This window comes from Vidua chalybeata, chromosome 21 (genome assembly GCF_026979565.1).
Source record: "Vidua chalybeata isolate OUT-0048 chromosome 21, bVidCha1 merged haplotype, whole genome shotgun sequence".
Classification (NCBI taxonomy): domain Eukaryota; kingdom Metazoa; phylum Chordata; class Aves; order Passeriformes; family Viduidae; genus Vidua; species Vidua chalybeata.
The window spans coordinates 11,215,919-11,240,953 of NC_071550.1; the positions used below are offsets into that span (position 1 = coordinate 11,215,919).

General features: G+C 54.0%; 1 protein-coding gene across 1 annotated transcript; it reads right to left on the bottom strand.

Annotated features, from left to right (window-relative positions):
• Positions 1 to 12,451: 12,451 nt before the first annotated feature.
• Positions 12,452 to 24,598, bottom strand: SAPCD2 (suppressor APC domain containing 2). The gene is made up of 6 exons (XM_053962281.1): positions 24,073 to 24,598; positions 19,444 to 19,577; positions 15,982 to 16,128; positions 15,766 to 15,864; positions 15,155 to 15,268; positions 12,452 to 14,263 (listed from the first exon to the last, which is right to left on the bottom strand). Exons 1-6 carry the CDS (start codon positions 24,476 to 24,478, stop codon positions 14,135 to 14,137), a joined length of 1,029 nt encoding a protein of 342 aa, XP_053818256.1. The 5' UTR covers positions 24,479 to 24,598; the 3' UTR covers positions 12,452 to 14,134.
• Positions 24,599 to 25,035: the final 437 nt, after the last annotated feature.

Below are 25,035 nucleotides of genomic sequence, written 5' to 3' on the forward strand. Positions count from 1 at the left end.
GGTCTCTTATTCCCCAGTTATCTGCATTTAACCTGGCTATATGAGGGATTTGTGTCCCTTGAAGTTCCAAACAGAACCTATTACTCCATGCTCAGCTATTGTACTGATCTGCACGGAGAATTTAAGTAACCCAAAAGGATATGGTTTGTATAGGCGTCTCTGCATCAGCTCTTCTGTGCAGTGAATTTGCTCTTTTCCCATTGCTGATGCATAGAGAAATTCTCTGCCCAAAGGTTCCCTCAAATCCCTAGAATTGTTAGGGAAAAGCAAACATTTTAGGAGGGCTCTGAGCATCTCCCACCTTTGCACTGTGCCATAGCAGCAAGTTCAGGAGGCATAAGCATCTCTGTTAGGGCATAAGCCACCTTCCTATTGCTATACTGTAGCTCTCCAGCAGCAAGTCCCAAGCCAACGAGCTGACACTGCTCCAGCACCCCTTTCTTGAGCTCTGGGAAAGGATACAGGAAGTGGTTCCATTTTGCACTGAGCAAAATCATCTTTCTTCCCTCTGATGCTGGTTTGAGGGTTGGTTTGAGGACCAGTATCCCATGGAGGGTTTGACTTGCCAGTGGCAACGTTCTGTCCCTCCATGCTGCAGCACAGCACTGCAGCTGGAGAAGTTGTCCCATCCTGTCCTAGGGCTCCTGCAAATCTTTGGCATCAAACTATACTTGTTTGATGCAAGACTTCATACTGGAAACTCAGCCTGTGGGAATGGAAAGGTCACTTCTCTTCTTGGCAGGACTTCAATAAAAAACAGGCTCCCAGCACATCTGGGGCTTCCTGGTGTGCCCCCCCTGCCCCGCCATGAGGTGGGGAGCACCAAGAAGAGCTGTCCTGAAGCGTTCCCTCTCCTCCCCACCCTACAGTCCTTCTGGGGAAAGCTCTGCATCACAGAAACATCTTGTCTGGACTCCTTGGTTTTGCCTGTCTCTTTTCCCACTGTTTTCCATCAGGAGCCATGAGAGCAGCCCCAGCACACTGGCTCAGATCTCCCCACAAGCCTGGAGCAGTCCTTTGTCAAAACAGTGACTGCCTTAACAATGCTAAAGTTAAATTTATGGCCCCAATAATGGATTTTTCTTGTGACAGATGGTCACTGCCTCCATGCAAAGGTACACAGCCCTAAGGACACCCCTCCAGCCAGCAGGCTCATTTCCAGTCCTTTACACATCCCAAAATGCAGCAAGAAATCTCAGGAGAGCCATTTCCTTTGCTAGAGTTGAGGGCTCCAGCCATGGCTGACACGATGTGCACTCTCTTCCCAGCCTTAGTCCAAATGGCATTTTCCCACCCTCTCCCCACCCAAGGATCCCAGCCAGATCCTTCCCTGACTATTAGGATTCCAGTGTGCAGCCTCAGCCAGTTGACTGCTGGAGGTCAGGAGATGACTCGAAGCTACCCATGCTGGACCCAAACTGGAAGAGCATCTTTTGTTCCTGGACAAGGACTTCCCGGTGCCATCCTGCTGACAGAGCCAAAAACCAAATGCACTGCCCAGGGGCTCCAGGACTCAGCTCCCACTGCCCTTGGGAAGTCAGTGCTCACGTGCTCCCAGGCCTCCCAGGGCTCCCAGTCATTGGTGGGGGTAGAGGAGTACAGAAGCTCTTCTGAAGGGAGCACTGGGGATGTCACAGGCTGTTGTTATTCCTGCCTCTAGCTGTCACTGCTCCTGGTACCGGAACAAACCCCTTGTGTCCAGCAGAGCAATGCCAGCATGATGCATAGGCAGGGCAGGGCAGGTGATGGCACAGGCAGTTGATGGCACAGGCAGTGGCAGAGAGTGGCACACAGAGCACAGATTCATTTCCCACCACTGTGGCAGGGAGGGCAGTGTGAGGTGCCCGAAGCAGCCTGGAATGCTTCTGACTGGCTGCAGGAGCCCCGTTTCAGGGCTGGCAGCAATGGGCCTGCTGCAACACAAGGGCAGGAGAGCGAGTGCTGTGACCCTTTGTCAAGGCTCGCCAAGGGATCTCTCCCTCTCCCATATTGCCTCTCAGCCCTGGGTGCTTCCTGGAATCATCCCTCCCTGTTCCTGATGCCCAGACCCTGCAGGATCCCCACTCAAACCTGCTGACATCTGGTCAAAGGGCAGAAGATCTTTCCCAGCTGCTGATAGCTTCCACTTTGGGCAAAGACCACTGGGACCTCGCTTTCCCAGAGACAATCCCTTAGCATCCACCTCCTGGCAAGTCCTCCAGCAGACAGACTTGTCTCCTTCCAGCAAAACCGAGGCTCTACAGGGCTGTCCAGAAACAGGGATGAGCTTTGTACAGCTGCAGTGAAATCACCTGTTACTGTTGAGCTAAATCATACCCTGGCCAGGAAATTATTCAGCTTTAACCAATTTATTAATCCCATTTTTTCCCAGATTTAACCCTCTTGCTTCACCACCATTTCCCAACCTGGAACCTTTTGTATGCACTCTCCTCCTGAATTCCTGGTACACCCCAGGGCCTCCCAGCTATCTTAAGAGCTTTCTCTCAAGTAGCTCAGAACTCAAAGATGGGAGTCAGATAATCCAAAATCCTGACAATGAAAAACCTCTAACATTTATGACTGGCAGAGATTTTCATGGTCATACTTTTCAGGTTTTGGACATATCTGCAGAACTGGACTTTTATTTGTCTTTCAGGAGAAACCCGAGCTTCTGAGCTGATTGTGGCATGCCACCAGCTTGAATGTGAGAAAATCATGTGTTATGAAGATCTTAAAAAACCCTGGGAAGCCTCATTCATTTCCTCCTCCTCCACGTGCTACCAACCAATGGGACTGACGTGCAGCTGGATGCTCCCAAGGATGCATAGGGATCTCTCCTGCTGCAGAGAGACACCTGCAGACATGCCCCAGGGCTGCACGTACCTATTCCTGTCCCAAAACAGACACATGTGTGTCTTAAGGCCACTTCAGGCAGGTCATCTGGCTTTGTGCAGACCTCTGAAACATGAAGGATGTTGCTTCAGCACAAAGCAAGTCTGGGGCAGCTCTACAGCTCCCAAGGCACAGCATCACACTCAGTGCTGGGCAGGGTTCCAGTCCATTCTGGAGTCCAGCTCCCTCCTTCACTAACACTGGTCCAGAGGAGGCCATGGAGATGCTCTGAGGGCTGAAGCCCCTCTGCTCTGGAGCCAGACTGGGACAGCTGGGGGTGTTCACCTGGAGAAGAGAAGGCTCCATGGAAAGCTCAGAGCCCCTTGCAGGGCCTAAAGGGGCTCCAGGAGAGCTGGACAGGGACTGGGGACAAGGGCCTGGAAGTGACAAGGGGGAATGGCCTTTGTGGTTAGATGGGATATTAGGAAGAAATCCTTCCCTGTTAGGGTGGTGAGGCCCTGGCAAAGGGTGCCCAGAGAAGCTGTGGCTGCCCCATCCTGGAAGTGTCCAAGGCCAGGTTGGACAGGTCTTGGAACTACCTGGGACAGTGGAAGGTGTCCCTGCCCATGGCTGGGGGTGAAACAAGATGGACTTTAAGGTCCCTTGCAACTCGAACCATTCTATGGTTCTGATCTGCAAAATATTTTGAAGAAAAGGTTTCATGACAAATGTTCTCTGCTGCAGGACAAGTGAGCAATCAGGACCCTCACCTGGGATGGCACCAGTCAAACGCATCTCTGAGGCTGAAGTAGATTGCAGAGGTGATTGAGTCACCCCAAGGGGAAAGGAAATAGAGAACAGCTATGTTCTGGGATGATCTCAGGCCTTCCGGACTGCTAATGCTTCACTCAAGGCCAGGACCCTCCCCTTTTAAGATACATTTGTGCTTTGCTCCTTGGACAAAAGGAAAATAAAAACCTATCCAGGTTCATTCGAAGGAAACTGGCAGTGACCTCCAGGTGCTCCTCTGTACCTGCAGGGATACGGCCACACCCAGGGAGAGCGTGGAAAGGATGCTTGTCCCACCTCCTGCTCTCAGGTTTCAACAGGTGACTTGGATTAAACTACTGAGTGCAAATTTTCCAGTTTCATGTGGATTTTAGTTTTTGTGAGGTGGAAGAACAATCATGGTTTCATGGGCTAATGACAGGTGCTGCAGGGAAACACTACCCTGTTGTGGGGAAAAGCTTTCCTTGCTGGAGGAAATTCTTTTTGCTCAAAAGGAGCATTTCTCCTCCTCAAATTCAAAAGGGAATTTCTTTTTGCTCAAAGTCCCTAGGCAGGGCTGAAGTTAAATCCTCAGCAGAGAAACAGTGCATGAGTGTGAGATTTGACAGCACCTAGGGTTGCAGGCAGTTTGCCAGAGGCACTCAGCAGTCACTTGTCTCCTTTCTGAGGAGCAGACGGTGAGGTTCAGATCTCAAACTCCCCTGCACCAGGTGCTGGAGCAGCTGCCCAGGTTGGTGTGTCCTCAGGAGAGCTAACATCAGCCTAGGTGTGCAAAGCTTCTGTCAGGACAGACATGGTCCTGCCTGGTGTGTATCAACCAGACAGGAGCTGGGCAGAGGCTGCTATGGATGAGCATCCACATCTCACTTCCAGTGCATCCCCCTTCTGCTCTAGCCTGGTCCCCATCCTGCCAGGGCGACATTGTGTCCTTGGGACTGCATTGGCAAGGTTTGTGCAGTGGGGGTCTGTAGAGCGCCTTAGTGAGAAGGCACCAGAAGCTGTTCCTGTTTTGGACCCACTACCACCCAAAGCTGAGCCCACCAGCAGTGAATGGGGGGTCCTCTGGGATAATATTTTTAAGAAAGAGTAAAAACCACTGCACAGCCCTGCAGAGCCTAGTTCAGTGGAGAGGGAGGAGAGGAGGTGCTCCAGATGCCAGAACAGATTACCTGCAGCCTGTGGGGATGACCATGAAGAGTCAGCTGTGCTCCTGAAACCTATGGAGGTCCATAGTGGAGCAGATACTGACCTGCAGCCCGTGGAAGATCCCACACCTCTGCCTTCCCATGGCATGAGCCTGCTCAGCCTCTGAGGGCTGGTTTGAGCGCCAAACTGGAACTGGGAGCCTGCTTGGCTGCCACTGTCTCCTACGGTCACCTCGTCATGCAGGAAGAATTTATGTGCCTTGCTAAAGGATTCAGCTTCCCTTTCCAACACCTCACATGTGTCTCTTTGGAAGCGAGCCCCGAGATCAGCAATGTCAGTTCTTCTGTGCTTGGGGGGGTGCCCAATCACAGCAGGACTTCCCCAACCCAGGGTCAAGAAGAGCTGCCAGGCAGCCGCCACATCCCAGTCACTTCCAGCCCGAGGCATGGAGTGCCTGAGCCCTGTACCAGGCTGCAGGTGCTGCTCAGGCTCCTCTCAATAATCTGCCAGGACCATCACTCCTGAGGGGCAGGGAGAGGATGGACGCCTGGTTCTGTGGCTCAGCAGTGGGTTTGTTGCACAAGGAGAAATGTTTCCAGTGTTTGGAATAACTCAGGTCTCCTGGGAGTCACTGGACAGCTCACCAGGGGACCAGGCACTTGCTTAGGCTCCTAGCAGTAGGCTTAAGCTTTCAGGTGAGATATTTACAGGTTCAAGTTCCACTTGTTTAAAAAATAATGTCAGAATCCAGCTGGAGCCTGTGCCAGCCACATTCCTGGCTGCCACACATCGCTCCCAGCAGATAAGCCTGGGAGCAGCCAGCAGTAACACAGCTGTGATATTTCCACCATGCCCTCCTGCCACCCAGAGGTATCCATGAATGAAGAAGGTGACAGCATATGGGACACTTTCCTTGAGCCCTCTCCCTGTCTCCAGCTGTCTTTCAGCTGGGGGGTGACCTGAGCCAGCCATGATTTTCTGATTTTCACCCTTCAGTAGATTCCTTCTCTCTGTACTTGTCAAAATCTCTCTACTGCAGTGCAGGCAACCCTCCAGAAGCACCATCCCTTATCAGGGAGCCGCTGCACCCCAGCACTGGGAGCTGCCTGCTTTAGGATGGGTTAGATCTGGCTTCTACCTTCACTTCATACCCTGGAAGAGCTAATGGCTCCATCTCTCTCCAATCTCAGGACTGTCCTGAGTTTGCAGACACCCAGTTGTATCTTCTCTGGCTGGAGGGACCAGTACTGCTTAGACAGGAAGGGTCCTTCCCAACAGTTTCCCAAGGACCCTATGGCCATGGGCCTCCTGGCAGGGCCCAGCTGTCCCTGCTACCTCATGTGCACCACCCTGGTGCATTCCAGGGGGCAAGATCAGTCCCCTCGTGGTCCTTGCTGCCATGCTGATTGTTCCTACAGCCAGCTCCCACCTCACATCCCTCCTGGGGTGAGCAGGATATCCACTACAGAGCAGAGGCATACTACTATCCCACAGGCTAGCCCAGACTTCCAGGGTTTTCCCATCAGTGATGTACTTTCCATTGCTTTTAAAAATAAAATCCCAGTAATAAAAACTCCAGCTAATTTTATCCCCAGCCCGTTTTTTCCAGGCTGCTGCAGGATGAGGTGCCTCCCCCAGCCTTGTCTGGGGGGTTCACTGTGCAGCAAAAACAGTGCTCATGTATCCAGGGTGTCTGGGGGCATTGGACGGGAGGACAACGAGCCCCAGCAGTTGGTTGGTTGCCCATGCAAGGTTTCTTTCATCTTTGCCTTGCTGAAGAGCCAGGAAGGAGAGGGGAACAGTTTGGTGTGGTGAGAGCAGGGCCACAGTTTGAGCAAAGCCATGGTGTGACCACGGTCACAGTGTGAGCATGGATACATGTGACCATGGACAGTGCAATCCACGAGCATGATGTGGGCACGGATACAGGATGAGCATCCTTGCATGTACATGCATGACCACAGTCACAGCGTGTGCACACATACCGTGTCCACATCCACAGGACAGCCTGGCACAGCATGTGCATCTACAGCCACAGCTGTGCTGCTGTGCTCCTCAGCTGTGTGCTGAGGAAAAGCAGCTCATGCCCCCACTGAAATGGTGGAAATCCCTGGAAAAGCCACAGGAACCGGTGAGGGGCTCCAGCTCCCATTGTTCCCAGGACATGGTGCAGACACAGTGGGTGCTCTGTCCCTCCTCAGACCCCCCCTGGCACAGCTGTCCTGCAGGATGCAAAGCAATTGGGTCATTCCTGGGGGTGTTGGATCCTGTGGGATGAGCTGCTCCAAGCCTCGCAGCCCCAACAACCCAATTAAGTTTTGCAATACTTAGCTTTTTTGTAGCCCCTTTATTTTCGTAATTCTGTACTTGCTCTGGAGGTGGGTGCTGCACGAGAAGCTGAGCAAAGGGAGCTAAGGCTGAGGACCCTGGAGAGAAATAAACATCCTCTCCTAAAAGTAGTGCAGTAGTGCTTACAAAAGCTGCTTTTGTGGGTGTTTTGTTGTTGTTGTTGTTTTTTGGTTTTTTTTTTTTGTTTGTTTGTTGTTTTTTTTTTTGGTGTTTTTTTCCTCCTAATTCCTTGATCCTTGAAGGCTAAGGAGATTTATGACTTTTTGGGAGTTGGCAGTGATGCAACAGTCTACTTATCCAAGGAAAATGTGAAAAATGGCTGGGTTTGGAAAACCCCCTTAGGATTTGGGATAGAGAAATAAAACAGGAGTTGACAAGTGCAGATGTCTAGGCAGTGCAGAGTCTGGGACACTGCAGGGGTGAAGCTGCTCCTGCAGACCTCACCAAGAACATCCCCAGAATCAGCCACATGCCTCCAGCTGTCATGGATGCAGGGGTGCCAGGGATGCTGCTGGGATGCTGGGTCCCTCTAACCCAGTGGGAAAAGCTTGGCAGCCTGGCATGGAGAAGTAGCTGCAGGCACTCACCAGCCAACAGTGAGAAGGCATGGGCATTGGTGGAGGAGCATCAGCACCACGATGTCTCTCACAAACCCAAATTATTTCCTTCCTAAGCCATCAATACTAAATATTTAATGATGGAATTGTTAGATTATTTGGTTATTACCTTCCTGGTCAAACCAGCTGAGGCCTGTCCAAACTGGCCAGGGCACAACTGTCACAGGGGATGGGACACTGGACACAGAGTCTGGGGTGGTTCCCAGCCTGGCACAGTGAGATGGTTGATCCACCCATGGAACAAGGCCTTGTCCAAAAAGTGGTTCAGCCTGAAGACTATTGAAGGTCTTGGAAGATTTGAAGAGCTAATGGAGATTTTGGAAGGATCCCAAAGAACCGTATGCCTTCTGCCCAGCAGAACTCATGCTTCCAGAAAGAGAAAAGGGAAGTGTTTAAGACACCTGCACTGAACTCAGTGCAAAGCATTTTCATCTAGGGCTAAACAAAACCTCAGGGGCCAAGACAATGTCTTTTGGGTTTCTTGATTTAACGAATAGGACAAAAGACTGCTTCTTTCCCAGTTTGAGCAGCATCACATGGGAGCAGTGATCTTCAGCAAAGAGGCCATGCCTGGGGGACCCAGGGCTAGAACATCCTCCTTGCACTGGGCTGGCACTGCTGTGTCACTCTGCCCTGTGGGTCCCCATCTGTGGGCATAAAGATGTGGATGTGGTTGTGACCTTTGCCCATGGCAGCTGCATGATGCCCAGGGCTAGCAGCGCAGGCGGCCATGCCTGCCCTCAGGTTCTTGACAGGAAGATGTCATAATTTAGATAACAAAAATTGGAATATTTTTTTACCCCCAAGGGAAAGGGCCAGAGGACATGTCTACTGCCATCATGTCCCTACCTGGAGTCTTCTTGGGCTTGCAGACACTCACAGATGTCCTCCGTGGGCAGGAGTTGTTTTCAGTAGCCAAAATAAACCAAACCTGCCTGCCTGGACCTGCCTGAGGATGGGTTGTCCCCGGCTGCCCATGGCCCATTTGTGGGTTCTCTTAGACCCAAAGCAGGGAAGCTTTGGGGGTAAAAGGAGGGCACATGCCCAGGTGAGGCTCCAGGGCAAAGGGACTTGCTACTCTCAGTGCTGTCCCCGGATCCAGCCACAGGGCAAAGTGGGAGTCATGTCTCCCCTGTCCTGTGTCCAGGCAGCCAGTCAGCAGCAATACACGTAAGTGAAGTGCCGGGCTGTTTGTGCCTATGGAATGGTCCAGGCTTTCAACTTTGGGGATGTGCTGGTCCATGGAGGAGAGCCACAAAGATGATTAGAGGGATGAAGCATTTCTCCTGAGGAAAGGTTGCGTAAGTTAGGCTTTTTCAGCCTGAAGAAGAGAAGGCTCCAGGGAGACCTTAGAGCCTCTTCTAGTGCCTAAGAAGACCCCAAGAGAGCAGAACAGGGGCTTTGGACAAAGGCCTGGAGTCACAGCACAAGGGGGAATGGCCTCAAGGTTTAGTGTATTAGGGAGAAATTCTTCCCTGTGAGGATGGTGAGGCCCTGGCACAAGGTGTCCAGAGCAGCTGTGGCTACCCCACCCTGGTATTGCTCAAGGCCAGGCTGGACAGGTCTTAGAGCAAGCTGGGATAGTGGAAGGTGTCCCTGGCCATGAGAAGGTGTGGAACAAAAACATCTTTAAAGATCCCTTCCAACTCAAAACCATCTGGGATTCTGATTCTCTGATTCAATGGTTCATGTGCCTAGCCCTCGTCTACAGCTGAGGCAGGGCAGTCAAAGGGTGTTTTTACGTGAGTGGGTTTTGATGGCTCCCTGGGATGTGACTGCAGCCCAGACCTAGTGCAGGCTCTGTCCCTCCAGTCGCCTGTTCCCACCCAGAGCATGATCCCATCTCCCAGGAGGAGCAACCAGAGATGTCCCAATGGCACAGCAGGAGGATGGGGTCACCTCTACCCACTGCCACACAGGTGTCCCACAAAGGGACGCTTTGGGTCTAAGGGAACCCACATAGTGCATGTAGTCTTCCAGGGTGTTGGCCAAGACCTCAGCCCCTGCTCTGCTCCCTGACAGCTGCTTTTCCAGGGCTGGCTATTTGCCATGTGCTGCTGCCTCATTGTGTAATGTGGGGGAGTTTAAGTCATGGTCCCTGTGATACACAGCTGCAGAACAAAGCAGGGATTCTGGGAGTCTCACTCTTCCCCATCACAGGGGTCTCCTGGAGGGAGCATCTGCCTTCAATCAGTTGTACCTTGGAACAGAGCTGTGCAGGCAGAGGTGAACGCCCACGCCAGGCTGGGATTGCAGCCACAGTGAATCACTGTCTCTGGAAGAGATCTGATGGGACACTGAAGCAGAGCATGGATGCTGTGCTTGATCCCCTCAGGATAGGAAATGAACCCCCCCAGAAATGAACCATGTTGGTGAGCAGAGGCTCAGCCTCCACCATACCCTGCTGCAGTGGGGAGGGCAGACCCTCTCCATTCCACCTGGGAGTGGGCTTTTGCTCACAGTGCTGCAAATGTCAGCCACAGGCAGGGAGGAGGAACAGGGAGCACTGGGTAGCACCAGGTGACACTCCTATAGCAGAAGGCAGTTTATCCCTGCCAAGAGAAGAATAGAGTTGGCATTCTGGAACCTGGGACACAAGCAAGAGCCCAGGATACAGGCAGGGCTGCAGCAGCACAGCACGAGGATGGTCTGAGATGGGAGAACACTCTAACTGAGGGATCATAGGGATGATCAGCACTCACTTGCAGGTCTGAGATGCAACAGGCACCTCCTTAGTCCAGTCAGCCCTGCATGGCCCAGCTCCCCATCCCAATGAGAACCATCTCCAGGACCCAGGGTCTTCTTCCGGTCATCACATCCTCAGTTTGCTTCCCAGAGACTTGCACTGACAATAGCAAGGCCAGGAGGTGCAGAGCAGGAGGGCTGCAGGGCCAGGGCAGCAGAGACTGGTGGCCCAGCAGTGCTGATCATATGGCAGGGAAGAAAAGCAAAAACGACAGAATGTTCAGGTCAGGGGCCCAAGATGCAGCTGTTCCTGCTGACATGTAGGATAATTGCTCTGCTGGGACAGCAGCCCTTCTCTGAAGGGGCAGCTGGGCATGGAGTCCAGGCTCAGAGGCATGTAAAGGGCATGTAGCTGGGCAGGAGAAGAGAGAAAGTATGAATAGATAAACCTGGGTGACTGGATCCTTCCCAAACTGCACAGCTGAGGACACAGAGGATGAGACCCTGCATCCCTGGGCAGCCCAGGGGCCAGGTACCCCTCCAGACTGAGCTCAGGAGAGGGCTCACTCTGCTCAGACAGTAGTTCCAGGCTCTGGCAGTGAGGACCCCCCATGCAATGTCACCCTGGCACCCACCATAAATGCCCAGGGACAGGCATGTTGACCCCATGGTGTTGCACCTGTGTGCGACAACCTCCAGCATGGAGGGCTGTGGGGAGGTGAGGTGGGTTGGCAGGAGCTGTCCTGGCTAGGGGCAGCAAAGCCCTGCTCCATCCATTCCCAGTGTAACCACAGCTTCACACAGTGGGTTCCAACAGTTATCAGAGCCCTGGACATGCCACAGATCTACACCAAACCAGTTCCAGCAGGAAAAGGCCTGAAGAGAATGGAACATGCTCACCCACGTGTTCCAGCATACACATCACTTACAGGCGTGGCCCCAAACGCAGGTCTCATGGCTCCTGAGCCAGCCCCCACAGTTAAGGCTGCCAAAGTGGACACAGCCCAGACCCACAGGGGAGGGTCAGGCCCATCAGGGGCCTAGAAACAGTGTGGCCAGGCCAGAGTGACTGTGTGAGGTGAACTCCGCAGTTCTCAGGGGAAACCTGGTCCCATTGGGCTGTGGCACTGCCAGGGCTACCCCACAACCTGCTGCAGCCTCACAGAAAGTGAGATGGGGGCCAGTTCTGCTGTCCAGGGACAACCCCCCTGGGCTGCGGCAGAGAGCGCTGCCCTGAAGCAGTCTGACAAGGGAACTGTGACTTTCTTTTTCTTTCGAAGCCCTCATGGGCTGCACACCCAAGCAAAGGCATGAAATGGGAACCAAAGGCAGTTACCAACCCTCTTCCTGCCCCAGCTGGAACTAGTGGCTGCCCTAAGCAGCACCTGGAAGAGGCCATGGCAGAGATTCCTTTGCCAGCTGCCAGTAAGCGGACTGGGGTCTCCCTCTTGGCTCTGCTCCCCGCAGGGGAGGCTCAGCCTCTGCAGGGTGCAGGGTTCACCCCACAGCCTGCGAAAGGAGGGTGCCCCAATCAGTGCAGAGACTCAGGTTCACCCTTTATGAGTTGCCATCTCAGCATAGGGCAGAGGGACACGTGCCACACATGCCATTCCACTGAGGTCCCCTGTGGCTGACCCTGTGGGAAGGAGTCATTGCAGAGCACCAGCCACTGTTGCCATCACTGTGGGGCAGCTCTGAGAAAGGGTACTTAAAAGTAAATAAGAAGTTGTGAATTGCACCAGCACTGCCTGAGCAGTGTGAGCCCCAAGCACAGCTTCTGGAGGAGTAGACAGATGAGGCTACAGCACCTGGAAGGGGTGCAGGTGGCTTTAAGACCCTGCCCCACAGCAGGGGACAGGGTATCCCCAGTCCCTGGGAAGCCCAGAGGTGATGGGAAAGGACATGGAAACACGTCCAGGTGCAGAGACCTCTGGGCTCTTTGTTTGCTCACCAGATTGCAGCTTCAGTTTCCCCTGCATTCTGAGAGACAGGACAGGCAGGGACTTCAGGGCTGACAGCAGTAGGTGGGGTGATTTAGGGAAGAGATAGAAGGATAAATTAAATAGGTCACCCCACTTTATTATCCCTACAGACAGGTAACCCTCATAAAAAGGGTCAGTTCTAATTAACCTCAGGCAAAACAGGTACTGGACACTAGAAGAGGCATCACAAAAAGAATGGCAGGCAGTGATGCCCAGGGGACAACTAACACCCAACACCCTTGCAGACAGGGGACATGACTAACCATGGCCTTGCTGCCTCTCCTCCACCATCTCCCTGGTACTCTGCTGATCCCCAGTCCAGCTGCAGGCACAGGGCAGACCAGGGATTCATGCCTTGCAGTGAGCTTTAGCTCAGGATCAGTCTCAAAGAGAACAGGTGGATGGGACAGAGAGTCCTGACAGATAAGAACAGAAATGAGAACAGAATTGGCCTGCATGTGTCAGCTCAGGGCAGAGTCAGCACCTTCTGCCCAGCTCAGCTCAATGCCCAGCATCATGCCTGGAGAGTCAGACCATGAAACAACACCAGAGAGAAAGGTCCTGGCCTTGGGGATACAGAGGGCCAGGCTGTGCTAAATGAGCTCTCCAGTGAAAGTACCACAGGTACCAAGTTCCAAGCCACAGTCAAATGTCATTCAGCTCAAGCATCATCACTGAGCTGGGTGGGAAGCAGGAGGAGTCCTGAGATGTGCCATCTAATAGGACCCCATCTTGAACCACCACCACCCCTCAAGACACCTGCAGAGGAGTGCAACTCACAGTCAAGATGTCATCCCTGGTAGTAGCCTCCGCAATCATGTGAGGCAGAGCTGCCATTTCTCCATGTGGAGATGTGCACAGGGAAGAGCCTGTCAGCCTCTGCTCTGTCCCACACTCAGTTAAATACAAAACCAAGTTCTAAAGCCCCTCTGTGAGGTCAGGCTGATGTGAGCATCCTCAGGCTATGGAACATCACTTCTCCTTTCACGGTCATCATGAAAATAATCTAATTCTGGCAGATATCAGGAAGTATTTGCCAGGTAAAGCCAAGTAAAGAGTAAGGTATCTGTCTCAACTTGTCAACAGCCCAAATCAGCAGCTCAGAGGTGTAGGCTATCTTGGTTGGGTCTATGGCTCATTCCCTACAGGAGCCTACAGACATGTAAACAGCAACTATGGTATCACTACCACAAACACAACAGAGCGGTTGCCATGAGGACCACCAGTTTGGCCACTACATGGCCAGGACAGTGCCTCTGGCAGGCAGAACATGGGCAGCAGAGAGGGGCCAAGCATGCCTCCTTGGATTTCCAATCTTGTCTTCCAACAGCAACACAAGCAGGAGCCAGCACCCTCTAAGGGCCAGGCTTGTCTGGAGATGCTGGCTAGTGTTGAAGATACACCACTTTTTCCCAAGAGCACCCAAAATCCAGTCTAAGTCAGCAAGACTACAGCAGCTTACCCCACACAGGCAGCACAGACAGCATCCATGTCTCCTGCATGCTGGGGGTCGCAGGGCTGGGGACAGCATCCCTGCAGCCCACTTAGAACCAGGAAAGGAGCAGCTTGAGAGCAGCATGGCTGATAAGCCATCAGCAGATGCTCCCCAAGAGGGGTCCTGCCTTCCTCGCACAGAGATGCCACCAGCAGCCCCAGACCTTGAGACACAACACCTGGAGCAGCAGCTGTGAATTTGGGGCAAGAGTCCCTTGAAACCCCCAGGTACATTTGGGGATGGGGCAGGGGAGGCATGTACTAGATGAAGGTGGAGTCCAGCTGGCTCATCTCATGGTTGTTGTGGGCATGAGCCTCAAAGAGCTGCTTGATCAGGGCAGATTTCTCCTGCTCCAACTGGGTGATGCGCTCGCTCTTGTCAGTCACCTCCTGCACAAGACAGGGGAGGAAAATGCTGGTTAGAGAAGGAAACTGCTGGCAACTGGTTGTGTTGCTGTTAGAATTTCATAGAACCACAGAATCACAGGCTTTGTGTAGGAGGACAGTAAAGCCCATCTCATCCCAGCCCCTAACCAGGGGCAGAAACACCTTCCACTAGAGCCAGTTGCTCCAAGACCTGTCCAACCTGTTCTTGAACACTTCCAGGGATGGGGCAGCTTCTCTGGGCACCCTGTGCCAGGGCCTCACCACTCTCACAGGGAACAATTTCTTCCCACTATCCCATCTAACCCTGCCCTCTGGCAGTAGGAAGCCATTCCCCCTTGTCCTATCCCTCCAGGTCCTTATTCAAAGTCTCTCTCCAGCTCTCATAGAGGCCTTTTAGGCCCTGGAAGGGGCTCTGAGGACTCCCTGCTTTTCTCTTCTCCTGGTGAACACCCCCAGCTGTCCTGGCCTGGCTCCAGAGCAGAGGGACTCCAACCCCCAGAGCATCTTTGTGGCCATGTGCTGGGAGAGAAAACCTGTCCCAGTGAGCAGTGAGCCTGGCCCTGGCCTGAGATGGTAGACCATCTCTTCCCTGACAGTCCCCAGCTACAGCCTCTGCACTCTCTCATGACCTCCATTTGTCACAGTCTTTTCCCTCTGGCAGGACTGCCCCATCCCTGCCACTGACTCACCCAGCAAACAGCTGGAGACAGCTGGGCATAGCTGTGTGCCAGAAGGTCTCCACATGCAGCCCACACCCCCTTCTCTGGGATGACCAAGTCTGGCCAAGCTGAAGGAATACTTCCCACTGCCTGTCCTTCCTTCCCTAGCCCCATCCCATCCCCTTCCTCTCCCAGCACCCCCAAGGACATCTCCTCCACCCCTACCTCCACTCACCTTGGTGAGAAGCCGATTCTGCTCCTTCAGCATGTTGATGGCTTGCTGGGAGCCTGTGGAGGCTGGGGATGTCACAGGGACCAACCTGCTCAGTGCTGGGGAGGGGTTTGCTGTCTGTAGAGAAGATGAAGGGATGAGACACTGAGCCTTCTACCCTGTGGCCCTTCCCAGGCCTTCTTCAAGGTGAGATGTTTCTATGGCAAAAAAGAACTGAGAGAAGCCTAGTAGAAGATTAAAATCCCAGCACAGGCCATCACAGGGTCTCCAGCCCCGTGAATGGGGAAGCATTCATGCCAGTGCCTGGCTTCTACCCAGCAGGACAGTCACCTCTGAATTGGCTGACTCAGTACCTCAGGAGGTCGGGCTCCTTACTCCCTTGACAATGGCAGTACCTTTTTGGGGATCTCCTTTAGGCCCCCAAAGCATCCTCCAGCCCACTTTGGAGTGTGGTGAAGTCAGCCGTGCTGTCCTCTTGGCTGTCCTCCATCACGTTTCCAGAGCTGGCGGAAACTTTGGCAGCTCCAATGTCAGCCCATCCCCCAACACAGGAGGGACAGGATGAGTCCTAAGATCACAGAAATAACCTCAAGCTGCTGATGTGCTGTTCTCACCTTGCTGGCAGTGGAAAGAAGGTCACCCAGGCAGCGGTTCACCTCCTGGAGCTTGGGGATCAGGCACCCCAGGTGGCTCTGGCCACCTTCAGAGAAATCCTGCAGGATGGGGAAGAAGAAGAGGCTGGAGGTTACCATGGGGTCAGCTCCAGGTCCAGCCACCTCCCAGCCCTGTTCTCCAAACCCACATGTAGCCAGGTGAAGCCCCAGACTCACAGCACTGGTTCTCCTCCTCCCCAGGAGCCGCTGGTGCTCCTGCATGAGCTGGATGTGTTGGTGGTACCACTCTCGAGCCCGGTCTATAAGCTCCAGGCCCTGCAACAGGAAATCCTTCTCCTGTTCCAGCTCCTTCATGTACTTCAGCTGCAGGACAGAGCACATGGATGTCACCCACTCCCCACCAAGGCTTTCTCAAGTCCCAGGAGTTGGTTTCTTCATGAGGTGTGGGGGAATGTGGATACAGCCCCTTTCCCCATGAAAAGCTGAAGAGGAGCAGGATAATGACTGCTGCCTGACGCTGCTTTGGAGGAAGATTTTTGGAAGAAAAGTTCTCCAGTTTGGGAAACAATCAAACTGTGTGAAGGACACTTGGGTCACCTTTACCCTCCTGCTCACCATTGCAGGTACAGGTTTCTTCACCTATTTACCCAGGGAGGCAGCAGGAGGCAGCCTGCAGCTGCCCCCAGCTCCCTTTGGGGTGTGAGTGTCAGCACCAGAACAGACACACTTGTATTTTGGTGAGCACTGAAGAGTCTAGCTCACCGTGCAGGCTGGAAGTCAGAGAAAGACTGCAGCCCTGTTTCCCCAGTCTGCCTCATCCCTGGAGGCACATGAAGCTGAGCAGAGCATAGCACACCACACCTCTCTGCAGAAGATCTCTGCCAGTTGCTCAGGCTCCAGCACCAGTATCACCTGGAGAGCAGTGGGGGCCTTGCTGTGCCCAGAGAGCTGCTATGAGGGTGCCTGGGGCTTCTGTTCCCAGAGCAGCCCCTTGGAATAAGCCAAGCAGGAACCAAGGCTGCCACAGAGCAGGGGGCTTCACCCACATCCACAGGGGATCCACGGCCCTCATTCCACTGTCACCTTCTGCTCCTGCTGCCCCTTGGCATCATGCTGGCACCGGCAATCAGAGACGTGGAGAGGGATGAGGGGACATCCCTGGGGAACAGAGCAACTGATGCAGTGACCCATTCATCACCCTCACCCTGTGACCCCACAACCCTTCTCCTCTTTTCAATATGAGGCTGTTCCCCCAGCTCCCAAGGGTACGGGGAACTTCCTGCCTCACTACCTCTGCCTTCTTTGCCACAACACAGCCTGGCCTTCACCCACAGCACAGCCTGGGCTCCACAGGCACCAGAGACTTTGGTCACCCAGAAAATGCTGGATGCACCAGAACCTCCTCCTTTGGAGTGCATCAGAAGTGGTGCAGCTCAGAAGTGACCCTGAACAGAAACCTGTGGATAAGTGGCACCATACCAAGACCTTCTTCAGGCCATCAGTATTTCCACATCCTCACTGCCAGCCCCAAAGCCTCTCCGCATCCCATACCTGCCACCCATTACACTGGGGCTGCTCTTGCTCCTGCTGCTCCTGGAAATGCTCTTTGCAACCCAAAAACTCCCCCCCGCACCCTTCTCCAATGGCCCAAAGGGACGCACCCAGAGGAAGAAGTGCAGAGCCTTAGTGCTGTTGCTGAGGGGCACGAAGAAGGTGCTGTATGTGGCAAGGACCCCCATCCATCCAGCTGGGGGTGCAGCCCACTGCTGCCTGTCCTGCCCTTCTCCCACAGGGCTCGCTAGCCAACACAGAGACCAGAGGAAGAGGGAGCATCCCACAGAGCAGAGGGACACTTCCAGACCTGCCCAGTGTGGGACAGGCAGCATCTCACCAGGATGAGACACTTGGGGCAGGAAAAAGACAAAGCACTGTACTTGTACACTGTACACTGAGCTGGTGCTCAGTGGCTTGTAAAGGGGAGGGGACAGAGCTGTGCCCTGGGCTGCTTACAAATGACAGTGCTCTGCCTTTCAGGGAAGGTCTCATCCCAGCCACCCTCATTGCCATGGGAAAATAAGGCCAACAGATGAGGGACTGGCTGGAAAAACACCAGCTGAGCGAGTGAGCACCAGATGAAAGGGTGCAAAGGGTCCTGGGGCTGCAGCACAGCCTCCACAGCTCTGCTCCCTGCTCAGGAGGGTGCACTTCGAGATGTAGGATGGACACCAGTGCTCCCATTCCCCGAGGGCTTTAGGCAAATTAGCCTAATGACAGTGTTCTTTTTTCCTTGGGAGCCCAACATTGGGGCAGGAAGGGGTAAAGGAGGTGACAGTACAAAGATTCAGTCCTTGCTGGGCTCAAACCTGTTCTAGCTGTCTCTGTAGGCTTGGAAATGGTACCTAAGGCTGTGCTCAGGATGTCAGGGAAGGCTGAGACACCCTTTCTCTGGGGTCAAAAGCACAGAAAGGCAGTGCAGCACTTGGCAACATATAGGGAGAGAGGGCAGGAGGCGACATCCCTCCCACTGCCCACATGACACCTTGGGGGAATAGAGACCAGGGCAACACAAGCCTTGAGCAAGAATGCTTATAGTAGAACTGGGGACAGACATGGTGGCAAATACTCCCCTCACAGAGGACCTTGAGATGTACTCCAGCCCAGAGCTGCACACACAGGGAAGGGAAGCAGAGACCTTCCTCTCTCCCCAGCCCCCAAGAAGCAGAGCCCTCAATCCTAGACACACAGAGTGACATTTATCACTTCTTATCAGCACCTCCCAGCAGAGGTCCCTCTCATGGCTGCAAGCCCAGCAAACGACCTGCACAAACATCCCCTCCCCAGGCTGGCGCTGGGGAATGTTGTGTCCCCATAGGCCAGCGACAGGCTAGGCACTGCTGGTCACGCCTGTTGGGCTGCAGGAGCAGGGTGACACCAGGGTGCAAGGGGTGAAAATGCAGTGGTGACAGTGCCACCAAGTACTCATCCTGCAAGCTTGGTCCTGGCTCTCTGCCCAGGACAATTTAGCTTGAGCCTGTGGACAACATGCCCAGGCAGCTACTCCATTTCACCTGGGAGCAAATGAGATCACCCAGGCAATTTGATCCAAGTCTCTCCACTCAGCGGTGGAGAGAGGGGAGCAGACCCCTCCATCCTGGGCTGCCTTGGTAAATTCAGTGTGGATTTCTCTGCTTTGCTAGCAAGAAGTCTGTCGGAAGCCAAGAGGACCTGCAAGTTTGAGCCCTGATCTACATGGACCATCTGGGAGAGGGCATAGCCTGGCCCCACTGCTTGCCAGCACAAAGCATACCTGACCCTCGCTGGAGTGCTCTTAAGGCCCAGAGATCCATCTGTTCCCACACCTCCACCTTTGTCTTCCTCTTCCCAAGGCCTTGCCCATGGGGAAGGCAGCCAGCACACTGGCTTCATGGGCTGACCCCATTCTGGGGGAAGGATCCACCTCCTTCCTGTCTGGCACGATTCAGGAAAGCACCTTGGAAATAATATACATCCACACACATCAACAGACCTTCATATCCAAGTATCAGGATTTGCCTTACGTCCCACAATTCGCTTCTGCAGGGTGGGCAGCGAGGAAGCCAAAGCCCAGAGATGGCGTCAGCAATGAGGGACCCCTGCAACCCACCTTCCCCTTCATGGGAGCCCACAACACTCCCTTACCATGCTGAAGTCCACGCCATTGGTGATGGTGTGTCTCCGGTGTTCTGCACGGCCTCTCTGATGCCTCCGAGTGTCCCCAGCCCCTGGGTAGCCACTGTCTTCCTGGGGCTGCCCAGCAGACTTTGCATCACCACCTGGAACAGAGGAAGGCAGGAGGCCACAAGCTACTTTCACCAAAATCCTCCCCAGGGCCACTTCTGTGAGATGATCTGCAGGGTGGTCTTGCAAACAGGGAGAGACTGAGCAAACCACCAGCCTGAGTGCCTGCTCCTGTTTTTGTCCAGGCAGAACAGATGCCAGGAGTGATTGAGTCAGCTGTGCCAGGCTGGCAACAGATCTCAGTCATCTTCTGTAGAAAACGAGTAGCTTCCAGGAAAAGCTGGTCCACTCCCAGCCCGGGCAACTAAGCCATTAGTGATATTGCCTGCCCTCATGTATCCTCATGGGACACCTTGCTTGCACTCAGGTGGCATCAGCTCTGCTGATGGACTTGGCCATGTGAGTATCCAGCCCAGACACTATGTCTATTATGTAACCATAATGTAAATCAGACTGTAGATTTTCCAAAATTTTATTAAAACCCCAACATCCTATCGTGCAAAAGACCAAACTACTAAAAACACAGGGTGCTGATGTAAATCTATGCATAACCTTTTTCTGAAGATTAAATTCATACTGGCAGGTTCCAGGCTGGATCAGGCTCCTCCTGCCTATCAGCCAGGGCAGGAATTCCCTGGGCTCCTGCAGTGAAAGCCATACAAGCCCCACACTGCCCACCCTCACCAGAAACCCAGTGCTGCAGTCACAGCCAAGCCAGCTCTGATCCACTGCTATATGAGCTGCTAGAGCAGAACCCTGACACCCCATTGTCCCAAACCACAGCATCAGGGCAGCCAGGGGTGCAGCCAGCATCCCCAGGCAAATCTGGATAACAGCCTGGTGCTCCTTCCTTCCTGCCCCAGTCCCCAGCCAAGTGCCCAGCACACCCTCTCTCATGCCACCCCCTCAGTCCCACAGCTTGCCTGCTCCCTGCACACAGCCCTCCTCAAGAGTTCCATTCCCAACTTGGCTTTTCAAGATGAGCAGCAGGGAGCCGGCAAGTGATGGCAGGCAGTGGGGGAAAACGCCCTCTTCCCAAGATAGCTCCCCACGCATCTGCCAGGCACCCCCCACCCCTTGCACATCCTACCAGAGCTGCCTGGCTCAGGTCTGGCACATTCCCTGCTGCAGGCACACGAAGGGCTGTGAGTCCCAGGACAGGGTGTGTGCCACCACAGGGGCTGGCACTTTTTTTCCCTCTGCTTCACAAGTTTCCTCAGCTGAGCACATGGACATGAGAGAGGAACGATATGAGGCAAGAAGGCTGTACCAGGGCTGCCTCTGCTGCCACGGTCACACTGCTTCAGGGATAGGAGACAGGCTCGGGGCGGCAGGCAATGCAACACCTCACTTTGTCACTTTGTGTCACTGGGGAAAGAAGTCACCATGTCATGGGCAAAGTCCTCCTGGTCCATCACAGTATCTCACTGCACCTCCGAGCAAGTAATCTGGCACAGACAGTTCTCTAGCACATCAGTGAATACAAAGCGTTTGTGAACACAAAGTCTTTGGTATCACCTATCCATCTGCTTTGCCAGCTCCCTTTGGTTTCATACACCCAAATCCATCTGGGAGGAACCCAGCAAGACTTGTGTGACCACGTACAGTGTCCTAACAGACCTAGGACATGTAGTATATCCTGCTCAAAAAACTGAGGAACAGCCCCAAAACCAAGGATACTCTCAACAGTAAGAATCCCAAGGCAAAGCCAGGAGCACTTCTGGTAGGAGCTGCAGGACAAACACATGTTGAAACACTTTTTTTTTTTTTTTTTTTTGCTGCAGTTACTTAAAAGTGCTGGGTTGAGCTGAGCTGCACCCGTGATAAGCAGGAGCTCCTGGTCAACCAATCGAGCTCTGCACACCTGAGCTAACAAGCTAGTGGCTAAAAACAGGACCCCTGCTAATGAGCTGGGATAGTTGTTCTCAGGGAAAGAACAGGATCAGATCACCAGAGGTGGAAGAGATCCTGGCATGTGATAATGGACAGGCTCCTTCCTCCCTCAGGGTTAGTAGACAACTCATGGTTGTTTTACACTTCTCCACAAGTATCCTTGCCAATGGCCCAGAGAAGCCCCTACAAACCATCCCCTCCCTCCAGTTAGTGCCAACAGCAGCTCTCTAGCTGCTAGAGCCAAGTCACCTCTGAACCAAGGGAAAGCACTGTGCTGAGGAGGAGCCAGTGCCCAGGGCCATGACACACTTCCTGGGCTCTTTCTGCTCTGTGCCTTGACTTCTCCAGGTCCCAGATCACAGGGGAACTACTGGGCTAAAGACCCCCAAGAGTGATGCGTTCAGACACTGCTGTGACAAGACACCAGGCACCATAACATAGGGACATCATTATGGTGACTTCCCTGCCCTGTGACTTCTCCAATATCCACCTCACCATCCTTGTGTCCAGTGGGTCCTGTTGGCTCCTCAGGGACCATGGGGTGCCAAGCAGCAGCTTGCAGACTGCACCAGCACTGCTGGGCTGAAGAGAAGCTGGAAGCTGACTTAAGCAGGGACCTCAGAAGCACTTCTGCCCACATGCTAGCAGAGGTTAGTGTGGGAGAGGGAACAGAATTGGTGTCCCACTGGCTCACTGCACCCCTGGACATGCCAGGAGAACCACCTGACCCCAACCTCTGCCATTTTGCCGTGAGTCACATCCAAATCACGTCTGACATGTGTAGATGCTCCTCAGACCTAAAGCAGAGCTGGGGAGGCACTCTGTGAGCACCCTCTTCCCCCAAAACGCAGGCAGGGAGCATTTCCTCACACTCACTGTAGCTTACGAGCACTGATACATCATCTCACTGCACTTGGTCGGGGTCTTACAGACATGCACCACATGCAGCTGGAAGCTCAGAGTAGCCTCACACCCAAATGATATAATCTTAGTGAAGACAGGTCTTCCTGGAGCCACAGGCAGCTCCCAGCACCCACCACACATCTCCGCAGCAGGGATGGAGCCATATCCTGCCACAGCACTGCCCAACTCCCTTGCAGCCAGCTGAGAACATCCACCTGTTCAACTGCACCCTGGGAAACCACGTGTGGAGGGGCGCACTGTTGTGCAGGATCTAGAGCTAAAAGAGATGGAGTAACTGAGTTGTACCATTTTCTAAGCTGCCAAATGAACCCGAAACTCAGGCCTCTTGCCAAAATACAGCCCTGCAGTGTGGGATGCTGGCAGCAAGGGCTGAGGCACTAACCCTGCCCACAGGCTCTGGACAGTTATGGAACATCACCCTGTAATGGAAAGATCCTCAGCAAGCAGAAAGCTGCTGCAGTCATCTGCTTGCTTCTTCCCAGGGCAGAGCTTTCAACCTGCTGTCTATTCACCAAGCCAGATTTTTTTCAGGTTTTTCCAGATTTACACTCTTGATGATAGAAAAGTTAATCTGCTTAATAATATTCCCTTAGATGTAGCTCCAGTGGTTAGTCTGGAGGCAAAAATGGTAAGCAGAGAACCTCAGTCACAGTTAAAAGTTTCTTCTCCACCCAGCAGAACAGACTGGGTTGGGAAGGGAAGGCAAACCAGCCTGACCTTCCCAAGGTGGAGGAAGTCACTGCACTCAGGTGGTGCAATAACGTGTACCAGCACTCCACACAGACTTTGTCTCCTCTGATCTCAAAGCACTTCACAAACCTAGATAAAGCATTATTACCTACTGAGATAAGCCCAGAAGCCTCGTTTCCTTATAACATCTTCTACTGACTAGCAACAAATCAAGATGCCAGTGAAACAGTCTCCCCCATGCTAAGGTCAGTGTACCACCCTGGAGGGCTCTGGCAGAGCCAGCACAGGGAGCCCAGATCCCATGGAAAGGGCAGAGTCCAGAGGGATGTACAGGTGAGCTCTGTGGACAGAGCCTAGGACAGCAGAGCACATCGTCCTGGTACTGCTCTCCCATTTATTAATTGATTAACTGTTATTGGGAATAGTGCCGTGGAATGATCCAAACCAAAAAGCTGGATCAGGTTTTGCATTTTTTTTCTAAACCATGCATGACATCGTGAAGGAATCATTCCTGAAAGCCAGCCCAGCGCAAAGCCCACCGAGCACACGGCCGCTCTGTGACCGCAGCTTCACCCCAGAGAAGCTGCTCGGCTTTGGGGGTCCCCAGGACCCAGCCATTCTCCGAAACGCCCAGCTGTGCCACCCACCCCCGGAGAAGGTCAGGACAGACTCTACGCCAGGGGACAACCACGGACACATTACGGCAAAGCCCTTAATTCCTCCTGTCAGCGCTATAAATAGCCCAGCGCATCGCGAGGGGAGCACAGCCCTGGGCAGGCGGCGGCGCTGGGATATTCGCACTGGAATCGGAGTTCAGCGAAGCCAAACCAGTACTAACAGTAACTCTGGTCCCCCAGATTTACACCGGCCCTGCGGGAACCGCTGGCTCTGAGCCCAGAGGAGGGCACAGGGGAGCGGGGTGAGCCGCGGAATCCCATTCCGACCTCCGAGCGCCAGTCCCCGGCCTTGGCGCTGCCATCACCCCCGCGAGCCCGAAGCCCCCAGTCCAGTCCCGCCACTCACCGCGGCCTCGGGGCTGGCCGTGCCCCGGTTCCCGCTGTCCGGTGCTCTTCCCCCGCCGCTCCTCGGAACAGCGAGGGCTTGGCGGCTTCTCCGCGCTCCGCTGTTCGCCGCTGCCACCCTCCACCGGCGGCTCAGTCCCAGGCAGGGCCGCCCGCAGCCCCTGTACGAACCTCTCGAAGGTGAGGTACCCGCTGGCCGGCGCCGCCTGCCGCAACCCTTCCATCACCCCAGCGGGCAGCTCCTGGGCTTCCGCTCCCCGCCAGCGCGACTCAATCTCCCGCAGGTGCACGTAGCCTCGCCGCCGGTCATCGAGGATATCGAAAAGAGTCCGCAGGCTCTGCAGGAAAACCCGGGGAAGACCCTCGGTACCGGCGGGGAGCGAGCGGTCACGGCGCTCCGGGGCCATCGCCGCCGCTCCGAGCGTTACTCCAAGCTCCGCCCCTCGAACCTATTGGCTGGCGGCGGAGAGTGCCGCGCTCCCATTGGCTGGCGGCGGGAAGGTGCTCCGGCCATTGGCTGAAAGGTAGCACGGCGATTTGAGTTGCACGCGGCGCCCCGCTCCGCCCCAGGCCCGCGGGTCGCTGGGGTCCCGCTCCTTTTGCGGGAGGAGCCCGACCTTCCCCTGGCGACGAGGGACCGCGACAAACGCCAAATCCTTGCTCCTTCTTCCCCCCGCTTTATATACTGAGCATGATGTCGTATAGTCCAGAATATATCTTGGGTCCGTTGAGGTCAACTGTCCTGGCCGTGTATCCCCCCCAACACCTTATGCACCCCTATCCCCCTCCATAATGGGGAAGGGTGAGAAGCAGAAAAGACCGTGGGGCTGTACAAGCACCACTCAGCAATAAGAAAAATATCTCTGTATTGTCAACACTATATTTTTGTCTCCATATTTTCAGCACAAATTCAAAACCTATCCCCATAACAGCTACCGTGAAGATAATTAACGCTAACCCAGCC

Bases quoted from the DNA above. Each gene is read 5' to 3' on its own strand.
- SAPCD2 (XM_053962281.1), bottom strand. From the start codon at position 24,478: ATGGCCCCGGAGCGCCGTGACCGCTCGCTCCCCGCCGGTACCGAGGGT. The intron at 19,578-24,072 runs GTGAGTGGCGGG...CCTCTGTTCCAG, and splicing joins CGGCCAGCCCCGAGGCCGCG to GTGGTGATGCAAAGTCTGCT. The intron at 14,264-15,154 runs GTGAGTGGAGGT...TGTCTTGTGCAG, and splicing joins AGAATCGGCTTCTCACCAAG to GAGGTGACTGACAAGAGCGA.